This window comes from Saccostrea cucullata, unplaced genomic scaffold (genome assembly GCF_032062105.1).
Source record: "Saccostrea cucullata isolate Sc308-1 unplaced genomic scaffold, CSIRO_AGI_Scuc_v1 ctg365, whole genome shotgun sequence".
Classification (NCBI taxonomy): Eukaryota; Metazoa; Mollusca; class Bivalvia; order Ostreida; family Ostreidae; genus Saccostrea; species Saccostrea cuccullata.
Genome location: NW_026936150.1, coordinates 49,569 through 68,992, shown reverse-complemented (window position 1 = coordinate 68,992; position 19,424 = coordinate 49,569). Strand labels below are relative to the sequence as shown.

Here is a 19,424-nt window from a genome sequence, read left to right as displayed (position 1 = left end):
ACAATTCTTCCAGACAGTGTTCTGATTTATGACAGAGCTTTTTCATGTTGTTCTGTTTGGTTGCTTTTTTGCCTCTTCATTCATGTCATGGACGAACTATCTCTTGTCCTTCTTGGCCATCTTTTTTTTTACTTGTTTGTTGGCTTTTTGTTTTGTCCTCACATCTCGCATACTTCTTCTCCACTTACGCGTGAAGATGACATGTTCTATTTAATTTTCTGTCTTTCCATCCAGGGAATTCCAGGTTGTTTTGTGTTTCTCCTTGTGTGGAAAGATGGTACCTCCTATAATTAGGTCATTGAAAGTGCAGAAATTTGTATTAAAAAAAAAGTTCTATAAATCAAACATAATTTTACAGGATATTGAATAGACAAATACTCACACACCCTGATCAGTTGATATAACTTCTATGAAGATAAACTGTAATTTATTTGAAATTTCAAATGCTTCTAGGTAGCAGTGCTTTCGAAGCGCAGTATGGCGTGTCTTTTTATGATCAACCGATGATTCAAATAAAGGAATAAAAATATTACATTAAAGAATCATTTAATTTCATTATGTTCCTATTTTGAGATGGACATTTTAAATAAGGAACTTACATCAATCCAAGAATAATTTTAACATAAAATATTTATTAAAATGAGATTTAATTAATGTCATTGTTATTTAAATGATTTACGATTCAATGGTCATATCACTGGACGTGGTCCAGCTGATAGGCAGCTCGCCCCACAATCCAAAGGACCACTGTTCAAATACAACCATGGCCACACTTTTTTTTTTTTACCAAATATTATTTTGATAAATGTGTAATATAACCTTTATATATAAAATATATTAAAACTATTTCACCATATCACATATTCCCCCCGTTTGTCATTGCTGTTCACAGCAATGTTAATAATGTGTAAACAATATACATAAATGTTCATGAATAGAACCATCATAATAGAACATCAATATCATGATATACTTTTAAAAAAAATTTAAAAATCATTTAAAAATTGTCACAACCAATGTCTAATGTTAATACTGAGACCACGCTTTGCTAAGTGTTTCTCCCAGAGTGGCTCCAAGATTTGCAACAGCCTGACTTAGTTCTTGAAAGTTACTTTCACTTGTCACAGCTGTTTGTGTTCATACTGTCGAACGAGGTAAGTGATATGGGTTTGAATGTTTACCTGCGGTACTTCTGCTCGCACGTCTTAGCGGTACGGGAGTTTCTTGTTGTACAGGAATTTCTTGCGGCGAATGATGATGATTATCTCCGTTGTCTTGAAGAACATCCTCTGTCCGAAAATCTAGTGCTGCATGAAAGCTTTCGTCACTCTTTACAGAATCTGAATCAGAAATTGAGGTTTTATCTTCTGAATCACTCGACACTAATTCAAATCTCCCATCACAATTTTCATATATCTGCAAAATAAAATTCTTCGTTCCCAAGCTATCATTGCTTTTGTTGCTTCTGGTGACATCATTAAGGCAACCGCATGAGTACAAACATGGTCTTGTTCCTCATTTCCTGAGTAGGTGATGGTCTCTCCTGATGATAAGCAGACTAGTCCTCTTCCATTCCACATACTTCACTTGATGGTATATCTTTTTATCTCCTTTGCTATTTTGGCTGATTTTCCGACCTCATATAGGATTCTGATGTGTCAAGTCTCTTTCCTAGTTTGTGCCTTAATGGACAGTAGATTTGTCACAGAACTGGTTTCCTGTTGGCTTTTACATAAACAAGTCATGAGCTCTTCTTGGAATCCATCTACAATGTACCAGATCTTGGCATCGAACTTGTTGTGCGGTTTCTGTATAACGGGCTTTTTATAGGTTGGAGTTGTTTGCCCAATGCCAAATCCCATGGACTCGGAGAACCAGTGGTTTTTGTTGGATTTTTTCTTCCCCTAGTCATTGGTTCCAGTTATTTAATGGCGCCAGAGACTCGCCTTCCGCCACTGTTACTCGGGTACCGAAGCATTTCCAGAGTCACCAAAACGGGGCGGTATGGCATGTGACTTGCTGGCAGAATCTATTTGAGATGGTGGGGATTAACTCGAGGTTTTAATGATGACACCTAGTGACACTTAGTGGAATCCTCGAGACCCATACCAGGATTTGACCCCTTATCACATCAGTATGGGGTTTATCATGTTTATATCTCTCATTTGATTCGATACCAAGAGCATGCTATACGTATATTTGAACAAAGGTCAACACAATGGACTTGTCAGGAAATACTATATATCACTGAGTGGATTCTGACTGATATTTTTAGAGTTATTGTCTTTGGGTTGTTTTGTTCTTTTCGATGATGACGAGGGTGGCAAGGCGGGAGCGTAGCTCAGAAGAGAATAATATTAATATTATTGATTTCATCTTTGGTTACGAAAACCTAGAAAGGATTCCATGCACTACCTGTATGCTTTTCTGATCAAAGCCTGTGTATTTCTTTGATGTATTCCTTTATACAGTGATTCTTGATATTTCATCTCAACAAATCAGATATCATTGTTTATTCTATCATCGCAAGCCACATGTGGTTCGGAAACCATGCTGACATTTACAAAATCCACAGTGCCATGCATTGGTATGTGTAAAAGAACTCTGATCCGTATCCATTTGTTGTTAAGATATATAGAGTGGGACAGACGGACGGACAGACGCCAGAAAAGTGACCTCTAGTGTCGCTGTACTCTGCAGGCGACATCATCCCGGAGATACAGTTTCTGTGCATGAAGTTTTTAATTTTATCGAGAACAAAATCATTTCCTGCATGTAAATATTGGCGGCAAGTGTGAAGAGATCTAACGTTAGGAGTTTATGCTAAATAGTAAATATGCAATAAAACCATATCCATAGAAAGAAGACAGTCAACCAGTACGCACTTTATAGTAAGTTAAATGATTTCTCAATAATTGTTAAAATTCACAAGAGTCGCTGAGTCGGCAGGTTTATCTATAAAGCAACGTAAACAAAGCAGTGAGCTAAAACTGCCAATCTCCGATGGTTAATATTGATGAAGGTTGACACATACACCTTAGGAGGTACTTGATTTTTCGAGATTTATCTAACTGAAATGTAGCTTGATTTGGTTATTTTGAGATTTTTGTCTTATGTCAGAAAAAAAGAAAATTTTAATTTTTTCTTTCATACCAATGTCAGAGACAAAATATGATCTCATTTTCCTTTCTGAAAAAGAAATGAATAATGATTATCTTTCTATTCTCTAATTTTTTACCCAAACACTTCATTGCATTCCAGGGGCTAACAAATCCCATTGCCCAACAGGTCCGGCACAATCTCTTGATTAAGCTATATAGCTTGATTTAGCTATATAGCTTTATTAAGCTATTCAGAATAGCTTGATTAAGCTACTTTATTAGACTTTTTTCTCAAATGCTTTATTTTTTCAACATGTGCAAAAAGTCGCACCTTGGTGCAGTGGAAACATTAAACTTTGAACTCTTCTGAATACAATGCATGTAAAAATCACTCACCAAATTGCGTCTCCTTGATAGACTTTGTACTCAAAAGTTTAAAAGTTTTAGGGCTATTGATGAGTGACTACACAGTTAATTCTTGAATGAAATTATAAAGGAGGTCAATTATGGCCAACAGGATAATTCATTGGTATTAAACAGTTGAGCACAATGAGAAGCAATCATACTTACCCATGCCTCAGCACACGCAAAGTAGTGGACAGTTATTCAAACAATGGAAATTCATATTTTGCTTAAAAGTATTCAACAGCAGCAATGTTAGATCTTTCTATGATTTAGGTTGTATTTTTGATAGTCTATAGTACATATATGAATAGTCAAATACTTGCGACTTTTTGTTTTTTTCTTGCAAAAAATGTTTTTGTGAAAAACTGCATATCAATAGCTTTATCAAGCTATTTTGAACAGCTAAATTAAGCTATGTAGCTTTTTAAAGCTATTTAGCTTAATCAAGAGATTGTGCTGGACCTGCCCATTGCTTGAGGCTAGTGATTTTCAAAGGTTGGCAAGAGCAGTGTTTCCCCTTTATTTCAAAATAAAGGGTTTGAGATCAGTTGTAACAGGCTAGGGGCTGAGTTATATGAACATAATCTCGGTGGACCTTAAAACAAATGTTTATTTCAAAGTGGCATTTTTATCAATAGGAGATGTCAATATGGCTATAATAATTTCATGCATGATTTGGAGAATTTGGTCATATTGATTCATTTGTAATTTTTACAGGATTATGGGAGAAGAAATTTCCTTAACAGCCTCTAGTCTACCCACCAAACTGACTGATAGCCTTTATTTGTACCAGAAGAACAGAATCCTGTGTGACTGTTGTATACAGTGCAGCGATGGAGAAGTTTACGCCCATAAAATCATCCTGGCCATGTGGGGAATGTATGGATTCTACATTGACACCATCGACACAATTAAGGCTGTAAAATTCTCAATTGCAGATGTTAATAAATTTATGAAGTTCATTTATTCAGGGAATATTTCACTGACTTCAAGTGCAGCCTCAAGAATTGTTCAGTTTGGAAAACACATAGGTATAAATTTGCGTTGTATCACAAACTGTCATACTCCAGATTCTATAGAATCAGCTTTCTCAACCCTAAAATCATTTTCTCGTGTTGGATTTCAATATGATAGAGAGAAAAAGACCATTTACATGAAATCCTTGCCTGATTTTCAAAGCATTTTTACTAGCACAACAAATGTTAGATGTAGAGAGCCGATCAAAAAGACAAATCCAATATCTGGTAAAAGTAGAGAACCAAAAAAGAGGGCAAAGTCGATGTCTGACAGCAGTGAGGAGCCAAGTAAGAAGGCAAAGTCAGTGTCTAATAACAGTAAAGAACCTGTCAAGAGGGCAAAGCCAATATCTGGTAAAAGTAGGAAACCAGCTAAGAGAGCAAAAACAAAACATGGTAAAAGGAGGAAACCAGCCCAGGGGTCAAAGTCAGTGTCTGGTGACGGAAAGGAGCCTATCAATAGGGCAAAATCAATATCTGAAAACAGTGGTGAAACAACGAAGAGGGCAAAGTCGGTATCCGGTAACAATGAGGAACCTATAAAGAGGGCAAACTCAGTATCCAGTAACAGTGAGGAGTTGACTAAGAGGGCAAAGTCAGTATCCAGTAACAGTGAGGAGTTGACTAAGAGGGCAAACTCAGTATCCAGTAACAATGAGGAACTGACCAAGAGGGCAAACTCAGTATCCAGTAACAATGAGGAGTTGACTAAGAGGGCAAAGTCAGTATCCAGCAACAATGAGGAGTTGACCAAGAGGGCAAAGTCAGTATCCAGTAACAATGAGGAGTTGACCAAGAGGGCAAAGTCAGTATCCAGTAACAATGAGGAGTTGACTAAGAGGGCAAAGTCAGTATCCAGTAACAATGAGGAGCTAACTAAGAGGGCAAAGTCAGTATCCAGTAACAGTGAGGAACCTACAAAGAGGGCAAACTCCGTATCCAGTAACAGTGAGGAACCTACAAAGAGGGCAAAGTCAAAGCCAATCAAGAGGACAAAGTCAATGATTACAGAAAAAAGGGTTGAAAACTTGAAAGAGAGTTCACTTTGTCAGTCATCAGATGTCAGTTCTACAGTGCTCTTTGATGAAAACAAATCAGCTGTATTTCCAGTTTATACCACCGGTTACAGTGATGAACTTGGAAAGACAAATACCAGTATGTCTTATGCTGAAACAAAACCAGAGATTGTGATAGAAGTCAAAACTGAAAACTGTATAAACTTTGTCCTGAAGATGGAGGAACGGGAAAATGAGGACTAAGATTCGGAACCTTGTCTGGAAGTGTAGTGGGAAACTGCTAAAAATAGCTCAGTGAGGGGACAGGATTTATCCCATATGGAGAGAGCTGCAGCCAATTATTAATGCACAATTGTACCATATCTGAAAGACTGGTTACCATTAACAATATAAATGATAACTAAGTTTTATATGATTTTGACATTTTTATATTCTGCTACATTTTTAAAAAAATGTGAAGTTATAAGCTATATTTCTTTAATTGAGATCTTCATGAAAATGAGTTTATTATGAACTGTTTAGAAGCTAGACTTTTAAGTATTAAAAAGCATTTTATCCAAGCCATCATTAAAAGATTTTGTTTGCCCTCTCTCTCAACCATTCGACATTAAATCCTCCTGAGAATGATTTTTTTTTTTAATTCCAGAATTTGTTTATCCTGTCAACAACTATTTTGATTTCATTAATACCCTCTGTTTTAACATTAAGCATTAAATCTGATGTTGAAAGTTGTACCATTTTTAGCTCTAGTTGTCAGAGACCAGAAGAGCTTATGAGATAGTAATGCGTCCGTCGTTCGTCCATCTGTCTGTTTGTAAACAATTTTTCAAAATGCTACTCCTCCTACAGTTTTGGTCTGAATTCAACATAACTTGGCACACAAGTAGACTACACTAAGATACATAATTCTAGGTTTTTGATTTTGATGAACGGTGTTGCCATGGTTACTAAAAATAGAATTCCTGTGAAATACTTTCAAAATGCTACTCCACCTACACTTTTGGTCTGATTTCAAAATAACTTGGCACACAAGTAGACTACACTAAGATACATAATTCTGTTTATTGGCTTTTGATTTTGATGAAGGGTGTTGCCATGGTTACTAAAGAGATTTGAAATCTGAGCAATATTATCACCACCTGACCAGCATACCTAGGTCAAGATCAAAGGGTCAAAGATGTTGGTATTCAATGAAAGGTTCTATCACAAGAATTACAAATTTGAAGTTTGAAAGCCCTAGCTGTAACCCTTCAAAAGTTATATTCAAGGTTTTTAAAAATTAGGTCAAACTCCAAGGTCAAAGGGTCAAAGTTGTTGGTATCCAATGAATGGTCTTCTCACAAGGATTACATATGTGAAGTATGAAAGACCTTACCGTTCAAAAGTTATGGCAGAGGTTAAAAAATTTTTAGAGTACGTAAATTTTCAAGGTCAAAATATCAAAGAGTTAATGTTCAATGGAAAGTCTTGTCACAAAGAATACATAAAATTAGGCGAAGTATGAAATTTCTAGTATCTTTATCTGAAATATCTGACGTTTTTCAATTTTTTTTTTTTTTTTTTTTTTTTTTTACAAATTTGATATTTAACGTGTCAGGTTTTCCTGGCACATTAAATATTAAAATTCTGAAAAAAGCCTGGAAAACGTCAGATATTTTCGACTAGTATCTACCATTCAAAAGTTATGGCAAAAATGAAAGTTGGGATTTTTTATGTTAAAGTGTGTCAAACTCCAAGGTCAAAGCCAAAAGGTTTAATTTGGTTGTACCCAAAGAAAGGTCTTGTCACAAGGAATACACATGTGAAGTATGAAATTCATATCTCTACTAAATCAAAAGTTATGGGTAAGGTTGAAGTTTTTACAGACAGGCACATAGAAACGGGGAGGAGGGGGGGCTGCCCCGCCCAGTTTTTTTTTCCCAACAGTACTTTCACTATTGGAAATGTTCATTGAAAGCCCCCCCCACACACACACACTACAGTGAAGTGATATCAGGGGAATGTAGCATTGTATGCCAACAAAAAATTGATACTGAGAAATGCTGGCCCTAATCTCTGTTGAGATTCTGCTAGGCGAGATATTTGGATTTAGGCTTCAGTCCAAATATCTAGCCCGACAGAATCTCAACAGAGATAAAGTTCCGGTGCCCCCATCGATTTTGAAAGTTGGGAGGGGACAGCCCCCCTTCAAAATCGATGCCCCCCACCCCCACTACCACCACCACTGACTAAATAGGATTTTCGTGTATACTTGGGCAATTTTCCTTTTTTTTGTGCTTGTCAACTTTTTCAGGTAAGTACACAAAAAAACTGTATACCCGGACTCTTCCATTACTGGGGTATAAATATTACATACATATGTCATTGGCGGATCCAGAGGGGGGTTGGAACCCCACCCTTTATTTTTTGCCAAGTGGTGAGAGAGAGAAAGAGAGGATAAACGTTTGCCGAGAATAAATATTTGTACGTCTTACTTATTGAATAGATATATTCTCACACATTTAGTTTCCTCTACTATTCCTTCACTATTACTTTTTAATGAGAGGATGGTAGAAAATAGTCTACTTATTTTTATATATCTCAATATATCTCATATACGATAAATAACATGTGAGATTTAATTTTATATTTCCGCTATCTGGCCGTGTTGGCTATATATGTACCGTTTTTTAATCATATATATCTTTTGAAGGAACTAACCTGTAATGCTTTGTTTTAAACCCCACCCGCACCCCAACCCTAAAAAATTTTTCAAATTCTAAACCAGAATTCTTTGTACTCTTCGGAAATGCTGCAAATTTATTCAATTTCAAGGCTTCAGTACTGTAGTTTTTGAAACGTGTTTTTTTTCGGACTGGGGGGTACAAAGAAAAAAGGGACGTAAACAAACTTATTATTTACCACAACCTTAGATCTTTCCATACATGTGTGTGAATCTTTGCTTGAGAGTGTGTAAGGGTGTGGGAGGGGGTTAGAGGGACACAAGCCTGGAACCCCCCTTTCAAAAATGGCTGGATCCGCCCCTGCATTTACCCTAGCAGATCTGTAGCGTTTTGGTTTTATATATTTGTCTTTGACCATGGTCAAAGACAAATATATAAAACCATAACGCTACAGATCTGCAGCTACATTTACCCCCGAATCTTTGATTACGGGGGCATAAATATTACTTGGACACAATTCCGGAAATACGATTACTGTGCATGACGTTTTTAAATTTAGTGATCACATTTTGCTTCCTGTATGAATTCAACAGCGATTGCCGATTGATTTTGCTTGTTTTGTAGTGTCTTCAACAAAAGCTTTGTATAGAAGACAATTAATCCAAGAAAAATTCCTAATCAAACCGCATGATGACAGTGAGCAGAAGTACTGCGGTTGTCATCTTTTTGTGGGGACCAACGCAATCTCTTTATCTTTGAGAATTCAGAGAAATTTTGTAAGTATTTTCAATTGCTGAAATCAGAGACCTATATACTTAGTATATAGGTCCCTGCTGAAATTTAATTTTTTTTCAGTTATCTTTTACTTTCTAATAGCGAGCGCAGCGAGGCGGCGCGAAGCGCCGCTCGTGTAGCGAGCTCAATAGACTAACGTGTACGAACGGAGGAAATTCGGATTCAAATCTGCACATTGTTCCAAGAAATTTTTATGAGTCCACGTGAAAATATTCTCATATCCCAATAATCCTTTGCGGTGCATAGCAACATGGTGGCTAAAACATAGCAACAACTTACTTAAAAAAAATTACAAACAACGATTTAATGCAATCTCATGCCACAAAACTATCGTTTGCGTTCTAAGTCAACAGGACTTTTTATTTGACGTCATACTTTCGTCACTTAAACGGCTCGGGTATTTCCAATTTTGTCGGAAACTTCCGAAAAGTTCGGAATCTCGATCCCGATGCCTGGGAAGTGATTCTTTTTATTCTTTTCTTTTTTTTAATGAACTGAGGATAGGCAGTGCAAGTAAAAGCTGTGTAAGTTTTTTTGATAGTAAATAACTGCGCTCGCCCCAACGGTCGCATCGTAGAACATATTATACTGTGAAATCACTCATGGGGTTAAATTTTCGTTGTTTTCGAGGAATTGTTGTACACCATGAAATGTAAAATTTCTTGCAAATTACTATGCAGCATTTTTCTTTCTCCTTGAAATAAAATTCACACAAACCCATATTTTTTCCAAAATCCTCGATAATTTGACCCCACAAAAATATGTGATTTTACAGTATCTAGCAGTAAATTCATTGTTTAATTTATTTATTTTATTTTAATGTAGGATGTTTCCCTAGTTGCAAAAATAATTGGGTCAAGTTGTGGATGAATTCCAGACTGACAAACCACAAGATTAAGTTACAAATGAGTGTTGGTTTTTATGGTGTACTGTATCTTTAGTCTTCAGATTGTATAACCCAGGTAGGTAATAAACATGTCTAATTAATTTTTAAGTGTTTTAAATATATAGTAATATAAATGATTTGTAAAATATTTCACAGAGTGGTGTATGCTATTTTTTTTAAACAATTTAATAATTGAAAACATTCCAATGTGATGTTTTACAGGATTATGAGAGAGGAAATTTGCATTACAGCATCAAACCTATCCAACAAACTGACTGATGTCCTGTACCTTTATCAACAATATAGAATCCTGTGTGACTGTTGTATACAGTGCAGTGATGGAGAAGTTTATGCCCATAAAATCATCCTGGCCATGTGGGGAATGTATGGATTCTACATTGACACCATCGACACAATTCAGGCTTTAAAATTCTCAACTGCAGATGTTAATAACTTTATAAAGTTAATTTATTCCGGGAATAGTTCATTAAATTTAGATGCAACCTTAAGGGTTGCTGAGGTTGGAAAACTCATCGGTATTAAGTTTCAATGTATGTCAGATTCCCCAACTCAAGAAGAATCTTTAGAATCAGCTTTGTCTGCTTTAAAATCATCACCTGAATCAGGTGTTAAACTAAATGAGAAATACACCCTTTACATTAAATCCTTGCCTGATTATCAAAATAATTTTTCAACCACAATAAATGTTAGATGTAGGGAACCAATTAAGAAGATGATGCATTCAATGCCTTGTAACCATGATAACAGTACGGAAAGTATTACAGACAAAGGGGATAAAAACTTAGAGGAGTGTTTGCTCAGTCAGTCATCAAATGCCAGCTCCACCATACTGACTGATGAAAGCAAGTCAGCTGAATCTCTTACCACTGACAACAAAGTTGATTTTACATCTGAATATGAAAAGACAACAATCCATAGGGCTTATTCTGACAAACTGCCAGAGATAGTATCAATAATTCAAATAAAAACTGAAAACCTTGAATGGCCAGAGTCAGAAAACACAGAGGTAAAAACAGAACAGGTAGATTCTGCCGTGGAATCTAGGTCCTGGGGTTTAGAAGTATTGAAAACTGCCGACAATAATTCAGTGAGAGAGTTGAGTGTAGAACGGATGCAGGAATCTCTCACAGAGATCCAGGATAACATATCTAATAGGAAAAAAGAGAGTCAGTTAGACTTACCAGAAAATACCAGTCAGAATAAAAGGTTAATAGAATGTAGGCGATGTCTCAAACAAGATAGACCTCCTTTTATGTATGCTGATACAGCAGAGGGGTTACAAGAGTTTAACAGGCATGCTATACAGTTACACCCCTTGGCTTATATTGAGAATGTAAACTGTGAAATTTGTGGAGCATCTTACAAACACTGCCAGGCTGATAGGTATATGGAACATTTAGTCAAGACACATGGTGTAGAATATGACTCAACTGTCTACCAAAAGAAAACATGTGACGTATGTTATCTGTATCACTGTACTCTTTGATGTTTAAACATTATTCGCTTATTAATCACATAGCAAAAATATACTGAAAGGAAAAAGAAATATATTCAATAATTTTTTGACCGCATGACCAAAAATCACGAAAATTTGTCAAATTTAGTTACTATGCATCAAAATTAGTGTTCAGAATTACTCAACCGTAAAATGTTTGGCATCACATAGGGAAAACGCTGAAAACCCCAAAACACGTGTAATTTGATGACAACGAGTTTGACAACAAATTTTATTGCACTATTTGATGTACATGAGGTACTGTAAATCACATTTTATTTGCGAGAACTTTATTTTCGCGTAATTACACGAGACGGTGTACTTGCGAAAATTTAATTCTCGCTTATAATAGTATTCCTTAAGAATATATAAAGCAATAACCACAATTCGCGAAAATTTTGTCTCGCTAATCAAGAGTCAATGACTATCTCGCATAAATAAGGTGTCGCGAAAATTTAGTGATCTACAGTATACTGTATACAGGGTTATTTTCGCCCCGTGTTATTTTCGCACTTTTGAACTTATGAACAATAATGCCCTGTTTTAGATTTGCCCAATCATAGTTCTGTTTAAGAAATTATGAGGTGTAATTTGAATTCGCCCCATTTTAAATTCGCCCAATCAAGGAGAGGGCGAAAGGGGCGAAAATAAAACGGGGGCGAAAATTTCCCGGTATACAGTACACATTGTTTTTCAATATTTAGAGACGATATGAATTTCTTGAAATCTTGGTACAGTTTACGGAAGTTCCACAGGGTATGGTTTTTGAATTGCATATTTAATGAAAAAGGCAACAAAGGGTAACTAAGCAGTTTCTTGTAAATTTTCCCCCATAAAACTTGTAACCCGTTGTCAGAAAGGCCTGAAATGGTTTTCGATCAACCGTGATGATGACGCTAACGCGAAACTGAGTCATGTTACGAGTGGGTTATTCGTCCTGCCATCTCTTAAATCGCCACCTTACTACCCCCAAAACCACCTTTTATACAGAAGACTATCATAATCATTACATTCACATGCAAAGTGAAAGAAAACAATGCCGCAATTTGGTTTTTTTGAGCCGGTCAACTAGCTGTTGTGTTCCTGTCACTGGCGCATGCGCGTGTCATATGACTAATTTTTTGGTGTGGTTACTCATGCCCAATATAGCCAGGGATTGAAAGATAAACACTCTGGTGAATTCCATGCAAAGGAGAAATAAAGTTCATGACAGATGCATGGGAGAGACATCGAATGTAATGAGAGATTTTGATTTTCACTTTTTGGGGGTATCGTCATATGAGCTACAACAACTCATTAATTATTAAACAAAATCAAATGGGATTTTGGTTATATTTCTCTGAAAGATGATTTTAAATGTTAGCTAGGAATACTGAAAAAAAATAAAAGAAAAATGAATTTAATTCACCTCAAAAGTTTACCCTGCATTTCTTTTTCCTTTCAGTATATGTTCAAATTCATTATTCAATATTATTATTTGAATGAAATCTAAATTTCAGTGACATATTGAATATTTTATAATCTTTGTTTCAGTGTAACCCTTGTGTTTTGTGTTGTAGAATTGTGAATACTGGACATTGTGTCGTGCTAAATACAAGACCCATCAGAAAAATGTGCATTTGAGGAAACTTAGCATCTGTGATGTGTGTGGAGAGGCATTCAAAGACATCAAACAGCACAGAGAGACGCATAAGGACCGACCCAGAATACCGTGTGAAATCTGCGGGAACACCTTTATCAGTCTTACTTCTATCAAGGTCTTTATTAATTGATTTAACTCTTTGACTTGGCTCTCTAATGACAAATTGTGAGAAAATTTATTCATGAATGCCAGAATGGGCGGATGAAAAAGGGAATTTATATGTATTTCAGCACCATAAAAATAAAAGCAAGAAATTTTATTTTGCTAGTGATGATTCTCGCGAAATTACACAATATTCCACAATAATAATTTCCTCGTGTTTAATTAGGAATTTACTGTATCTTGAACTCTCTCATATTTTAATTTTTTCCTCTTTATCCCACCAACTTCAAGATAAGCAGGTTTGACTGTACCTAGAAAAACTTTCTAAATTTCAACCTAACTTTCTTTGCAGAATCATATTGAAAGAGTGCATGAAAAGAAATACAAATCAGTAGGATTCTGCGCGTATTGTAATGAGAACTTCATAGAGCGGTACAAATATTTCAAACATATGTTTACAGAGCACAACGAGATTCCAAAAGGAATGGAGAAGTAAGTCTGGGATGTCTCAGCTATAACTTAATGATCACACTGCCTTCTATTTTTGGTATAAGTGTTAGTTACTTAATGATACTGCCTGCTATTTTAGGTATCAGTGTTCCCAGTGCGACTTTGTGACTTACCAGATGGGTCTGCTGAGAACTCATGAGTTGAAACACAAGGAGCTTAAAGGTATAGTATAAAATGTAGTTAACGTTATAGAATATTATTAAATGCCGATTTAGTTTATAAATAGCTATAACTGTATAATTTTGTAATGTCACTATGTTGATTGCTGGGATTTGGTGATACACTCCCATCAAGTTAAGATATTCCTTAGTGATGAATCAATTTTTCTGTGATGTTGGAATGTTTAAAACATTTCCTGTGGCGGTGATTTCTTTTGATAATTTTTTAACTCACCTGAGCTGAAAGCTTCAGTGAGCTTTTCTGATCACCTGTTATCCATTGTCCCACCATCGATCCATCTGTTCGGCCATCTGTATGTCTGTCTGTGTGTAAACTTTTCACATTTTTAACTTCTGAAGAACCACTGGGCCAATTTTAACCTAACTTAATACAAAACATCCATGGATGAAGGGGAGTTTAAATAAAGAACCAAGACATTTTGCAAGGAGACAAAAATAGGGTGTGTTCATTAAATAATCTTATTCTCAAGAACCACTAGGCCAGAAAAGCTTAAACTTATGCGGAAGCATCCTAAGATTATGTAGATTTTAAATTTTCAAATCCTGACTCCCAGGGATAGGGCGAGCCACAATAAGGAAACCAAGTTTTACATTAAAATATATAGGAAAAATCTTCTCAAGAACCAATGGACCAGGAAAGCTGAAACTTATGTGGAAACATCCTGGGATAGAGTAGATTCTATATTGTTCAAATCATGATCCCCCCCACCCCCTTCAGGGTAGGACTGGACCACAATAGACAAATTTCACATTCCTAAGACTTATCTTCCATTGTCGGCGTAAAGTTTATTTTTCCCACTTTGTCCTTTGGAAGTTACCTGTTAATATTTTTCATCTTCAAATGTTATCAGAACAATTCGATCTGCACCTGTATTGACCCCAGATGTGAAAGACTTATGCTGGTTGACCCCAGATGTTAAAATTGTCTAAAGGGAATCTGAAGTTTTTCATTGAAATATATATAGGAAAAATATTCTTCTCAAGAACCACTGGGTCAGAAAAGCTGAAACTCATGTGGAAACAGCCTGGGTCTTTGGTTCTCAAAAAACAATAGCTTTAGTCTAGAAAACCTGGAAGCAAGTAATTAAACTTAAAGCATGGTACATGAGCAATGGTGCCTCTTTCAAAATTGTGAATTTAGTGGCCTGTGGTTTAAAATATGAACCAAGTTCAATTGTTGGAAAGCATTACATGATACTCAGGTGACTTGTAAAGCCTGTAGGCCTCGTTCATATTTACATTGGATTTGATAATACTGTTTTAGATATTTTTTAAAAAGTAAAAGAATTTTGTCTTTTTAGGAATGGAAATTGAACGAAACTACAAATGTCATGAGTGTGGAAAAGCATTTGTTACCAAAGTTAAACGCAATAACCACTTAAAGCTGCACCATGGTAAAAAAATTTAAAATTAACAATATGTCTTTCTTTGCATAAGTACCATACGAAATAATTAACATTTGTAATACAAGGATAATGCTCAAAATATTGAATATTAGAAATGCTCAGCTATCTCCAGTCCATGTGAAAGATGAATGTTGTGTATTCTTCAGTATAAATTGGATGTAAGGAAAGTGATAAACTCTAAATCGACGTTAACTAAGGACGGAGAGCCAGTTAAATTGTTAACATGGTGGAAGTGTTGAGGGTGAACATTGGTGTGCTCTGTTTTATATTAGTGTTGAGGTTGAACGTTGGTGTATTTTATGTTTCAGTCGGGACCCCTATGCTACAGTGTCACTATGACGGATGTAATAAAGTGTTTAAGAGAAAACAATTGTATCAGATCCATATCAGAGATGTCCACCAGGTAAGCATATCACAACACGCACACAGACACACCCTCTCGCACGCATTACCTCAAATCTGATATCTCAAATACATACCAGGGTACATTCTGTAGATTACTAATTGTATGCGAGGAAATAATTTCTTAATTTCGCGAGAAGCATAACTTGCAAAATGAAGTGATTCGCTTTTATTTTTATGGTCCTAAAATTCGTATAAATTCTCTGGACCAATCGTTCATTTGCGAATAATTATTCTCGTGATTTGACTTTAAAGAGTCATAAGTATCATACACACAAGAAATAAGGAATTTACAGTAGGTCAATTGGGATTGATACTGCCTTTTATGAGTTTTAACTTCAATTTCTCAAATCCACTGATATCTTGAAGGATTTGTCCAGTTGGGTTTGGGGAAATGTGGTTGCTTTGTAAAAGAAAATAAAGTCAAACCTTAGCTACCTCCTGTATTTAGCGATTTCCTATCACATGCAATCGTTAAATTTAAGCCCAAGAATCTTTTTTAGGTCACCTGAGTCACTCAGGTGACCTATTGCTATCTGTTTTCGTCTGTCGTCGTCTGTCGTGTGTTAACATTTGAACATTTTCAGCTTCCTCTCTGAAACCACCGAACCAATTTCAAGCAAATTTGGTATACAGCGTCTATGGGTGAAGGGGATAAAAAATTATGAATTTTATGGTCCCCGCCCCCCTGGGGCCTGAGGGGTGGGGCCAAAACCACTAAAATTAATGAAATATTTAAAAATCTTCTTCTTTACTCCTGGACACCAAGCAGGCAAAATGTTGGCATGAATGTAATGAGCATTGAATCCTCTACCAAAATTGTGAAATTCATTGCCCCAGGGTTGGGGGTTCTAGTGCTAGGCTATATAAATTATATAGTGAAAATGCATCATTTCTTTGAAAATCTTCTTCTCTGCTCCTGGGTATTAAATAAACCAACTAAGTACATACATATGATGAGCAAGAGTGCCTCTTCCAAAAATCCATAAATTGGAAATAAATTAATGCTTTGAAATCTGCTTTTCAGTTATAATCAACCATTTTATGATAAAATTTCCAAAATTTTGAAATATGTGCACATATGTGGCCCCAGGGTCAGTGGTTCCTTTAGGGTGGGGTGCACAACTGGTTCGAAGTGTAAGTCTATTTTCTCTTTGTTACTCTGTTTTGCCTCTGGGTATTAAGTAAATAGAGTAAGACACAAACCAAATTCAATTGTTGGAAAGTAGTTGATACTCAGGTGACCTATAAGGCCCATCGGCCTCTTGTTTATATTTTGCCTGCATTCAGTGACTCCCTGTTTGACCTGACACTATCATTACCTTTCTAGAATTTGAATGAATAAGTCAATATATGGAGGTTTGACTTTTAAGTATGCTATTTATTTGATATATTGCCTATATATAGAATTATTACAGTTGTATTTAGTAATTTAAGAATATTATGAAATCATTTTAATTCATGGGGGTCAATGTTCCTGGGTAAGCATAATTTTACCTGTTCGTGGGAACGTAATTTTGTGGGTTACTCATAAAAAGGATGGTTCAATGAATCAATATGTTACCAAAATAAAGTTTGTGGGGATGTAAATTCGTGGTAAGGGTGACCCATGAAATCCAGAAACATGGTCCCCCACGAACAATGATGATTGTACAATTGGTATTTCTGATACATGTACACGAAGATTTTTTTCAAATGGTTATTCATATTTTTTTCAGACTGGAAAGATATATCATTGTCATGCTTGCCCTTACAAGTGTAATCGGCAAGGAAATCTAGTGAAACACATTCGCAGCATCCACAAAGAAGAGGTCTCTACTCGTGCTTCTCGACGAAAGGAGGCCATGTTGTCAGGGAAAGGGTACCATGAAGCTGTTGGTCAAACTCTGAGACAGGTTCAGGGCCCAAGAAAGAGCAGCGAGGGGGAAAGTTCTCTCTCAGAACAGAGACATTGGACTCTTATTAGAGAAGGAGTTAACTCTGATCAGGAGGAAAGTTCAACCTCATCAGGGGACAGTAGGGAAAATGTTTATCATGAGGAGGGAGACAGCAGGGAGTCAGTTCACTCTGAGCAGGGGGATTCACTTTGAGAAGGGGGACAGTTCTTTCTGAGCAGGGATAGTTCACTCTGACTAGGGGGAAATTCACTATGAACAAGGGGACAGTTCACACTGATGGGGGGGGGGGTTGTATAGTTCACTCTCAGCAGGAGGATAGTTTACTCAGAACAAGGGGACAGTTAACTCTTAGCAGGAAAATAATTCACACTGAAGGTAGGCAACTCACTCTAATCCAGGGGGGTTGGAGGTTGGGGGGGGGGGGGGGGGTAGTTGTAGTTAAGTTGGAGTGTTGTAGTTAAGTTGGAGTAAAAGGTAGTTCACTCTTAGTAGGGGACTTTTCCCTCTGAGCAGGGGATAGTTCTCTTTGAGTAGGGGATAGTTCACTCTAAGTAGGGATAGTTCACTCTGAGCAGGGATGGTTCACTCTGAGCAGGGGATAGTTCACTCAGAGCAGGGATACTTCACTCTGAGTAGGGATAGTTCACTCTGAGCAGGGGATATTTCACTCTGAGCAGGGGGCAGTTTAATTTGAAATGGGATAGTTCACTATGAGTAGGGTGTAGTTCACTATGAGCAGGGGGGGGGTCACTCTGAGTATGAGGCAGTTCATTTTATGCAGGGGGTAGTTCACTCTGTGACTTTTTACAATTATCAGGGAATAATTTACTTTGAGTAGGAGGCAGTTCTTTTTTAGCAGGGGTAGTTCACTCTAAACAAGGGGGCAGTTCACCATGAGCAGGGGGAGGACCACTATGAGAATTAAAATTATTCTGATCAGAATGTTTTCATAGTCAATAGTATATGTAGGACTTAAGAGTTGCATTTAATGAGATCATTGAATGAAAATACTGTGTCCAATCTTTATATTCTATTGAGTTGCTGAAATATTTTTAGAGCCAATCTCTAGACAGCTCATTATACCCCCCGCTTGAAAAGCGGGAGGGTATATAGTAATCGTTAATTCCGTCCGTCCGCCCGTCTGTCTGTTACGCTTTCGGGTACTCATCTCTTATCCGCAACTTCTCTCATACCACTGAGTGAAATTTAATCAAACTTTCACAGAATCTTTATTACATATTGCCATTGTGCACCTCCTATTTTACTTTTTGATCTGACACATATTTTGGGTTTCCCGGCCATGGCAAAACATGGACTTTTTCATCAGTTATAACCAAATGGGAGGGCGGGGGGTATTATTTAGTGAGCTCATTGCTCAAAGTACCTCTAGTTTTCATGTTACACCTTGTAAGGACTCAAAAGCAGTCACTGGAGAATGGATACTGTAAAGAGTATGATCCAGGGAATGCATTACTCAGTTTTAAGATTAGGTGGGGTGTTACTGGATACATTATAAGAAATGAGATGTATCGTTTTTGGAAGAATGTTCATTTTTTATGCTTTTGTTTGAATAAAAGTACATTTTGGAATTTGAAAGTTGTTGTTGTCTTTAAGCATTTCAGCCTGTTAGCAAATCTAAAAAGCTTCTTTTTTTTTTACCTTTTTGAAAAATGCCTTTAGTGTCAGAATTTTGTTTTTTGATTAAGTGCATATAGTTAAGTGCTAAGTTCCCTTTAGTGCAAGCATTTTGAGGGTATTGCATAAGCATTTGCAAGTAACAAGATATATTTTGAAATGCTAATGGATACAGCTGACAATCAGTACTATTTGAATTTTTTAGTTTAATTGTAAATAAAATTATTATAAATTCTTGGTATAGACAAAAAA

The 19,424-nt window shown here is 36.4% G+C and overlaps 2 protein-coding genes across 2 annotated transcripts; both read left to right on the top strand.

The window, feature by feature from the left end:
• The first annotated feature begins 2,745 nt into the window (after window positions 1-2,745).
• LOC134244874 (nucleolar and coiled-body phosphoprotein 1-like) lies at window positions 2,746-5,904 on the top strand. The gene is made up of 2 exons (XM_062727114.1): window positions 2,746-2,891; window positions 4,224-5,904. Exon 2 carries the CDS (start codon window positions 4,228-4,230, stop codon window positions 5,779-5,781), a length of 1,554 nt encoding a protein of 517 aa, XP_062583098.1. The 5' UTR covers window positions 2,746-2,891; window positions 4,224-4,227; the 3' UTR covers window positions 5,782-5,904.
• Window positions 5,905-9,821: 3,917 nt separating this feature from the next.
• LOC134244909 (zinc finger protein 892-like) lies at window positions 9,822-17,748 on the top strand. Its single transcript, XM_062727145.1, has 8 exons — window positions 9,822-9,958; window positions 10,105-11,359; window positions 12,958-13,155; window positions 13,495-13,634; window positions 13,732-13,814; window positions 15,133-15,225; window positions 15,546-15,640; window positions 17,358-17,748. The coding sequence occupies exons 2-8, from the start codon at window positions 10,109-10,111 to the stop codon at window positions 17,727-17,729; spliced, it is 2,232 nt and encodes a 743-aa protein (XP_062583129.1). The 5' UTR covers window positions 9,822-9,958; window positions 10,105-10,108; the 3' UTR covers window positions 17,730-17,748.
• The last annotated feature ends 1,676 nt before the right edge of the window (window positions 17,749-19,424 follow it).

Bases quoted from the DNA above. Each gene is read 5' to 3' on its own strand.
- LOC134244874 (XM_062727114.1), top strand. From the start codon at position 4,228: ATGGGAGAAGAAATTTCCTTAACAGCCTCTAGTCTACCCACCAAACTG.
- LOC134244909 (XM_062727145.1), top strand. From the start codon at position 10,109: ATGAGAGAGGAAATTTGCATTACAGCATCAAACCTATCCAACAAACTG. The intron at 15,226-15,545 runs GTAAAAAAATTT...TTTATGTTTCAG, and splicing joins CCACTTAAAGCTGCACCATG to TCGGGACCCCTATGCTACAG. The intron at 15,641-17,357 runs GTAAGCATATCA...TATTTTTTTCAG, and splicing joins ATATCAGAGATGTCCACCAG to ACTGGAAAGATATATCATTG.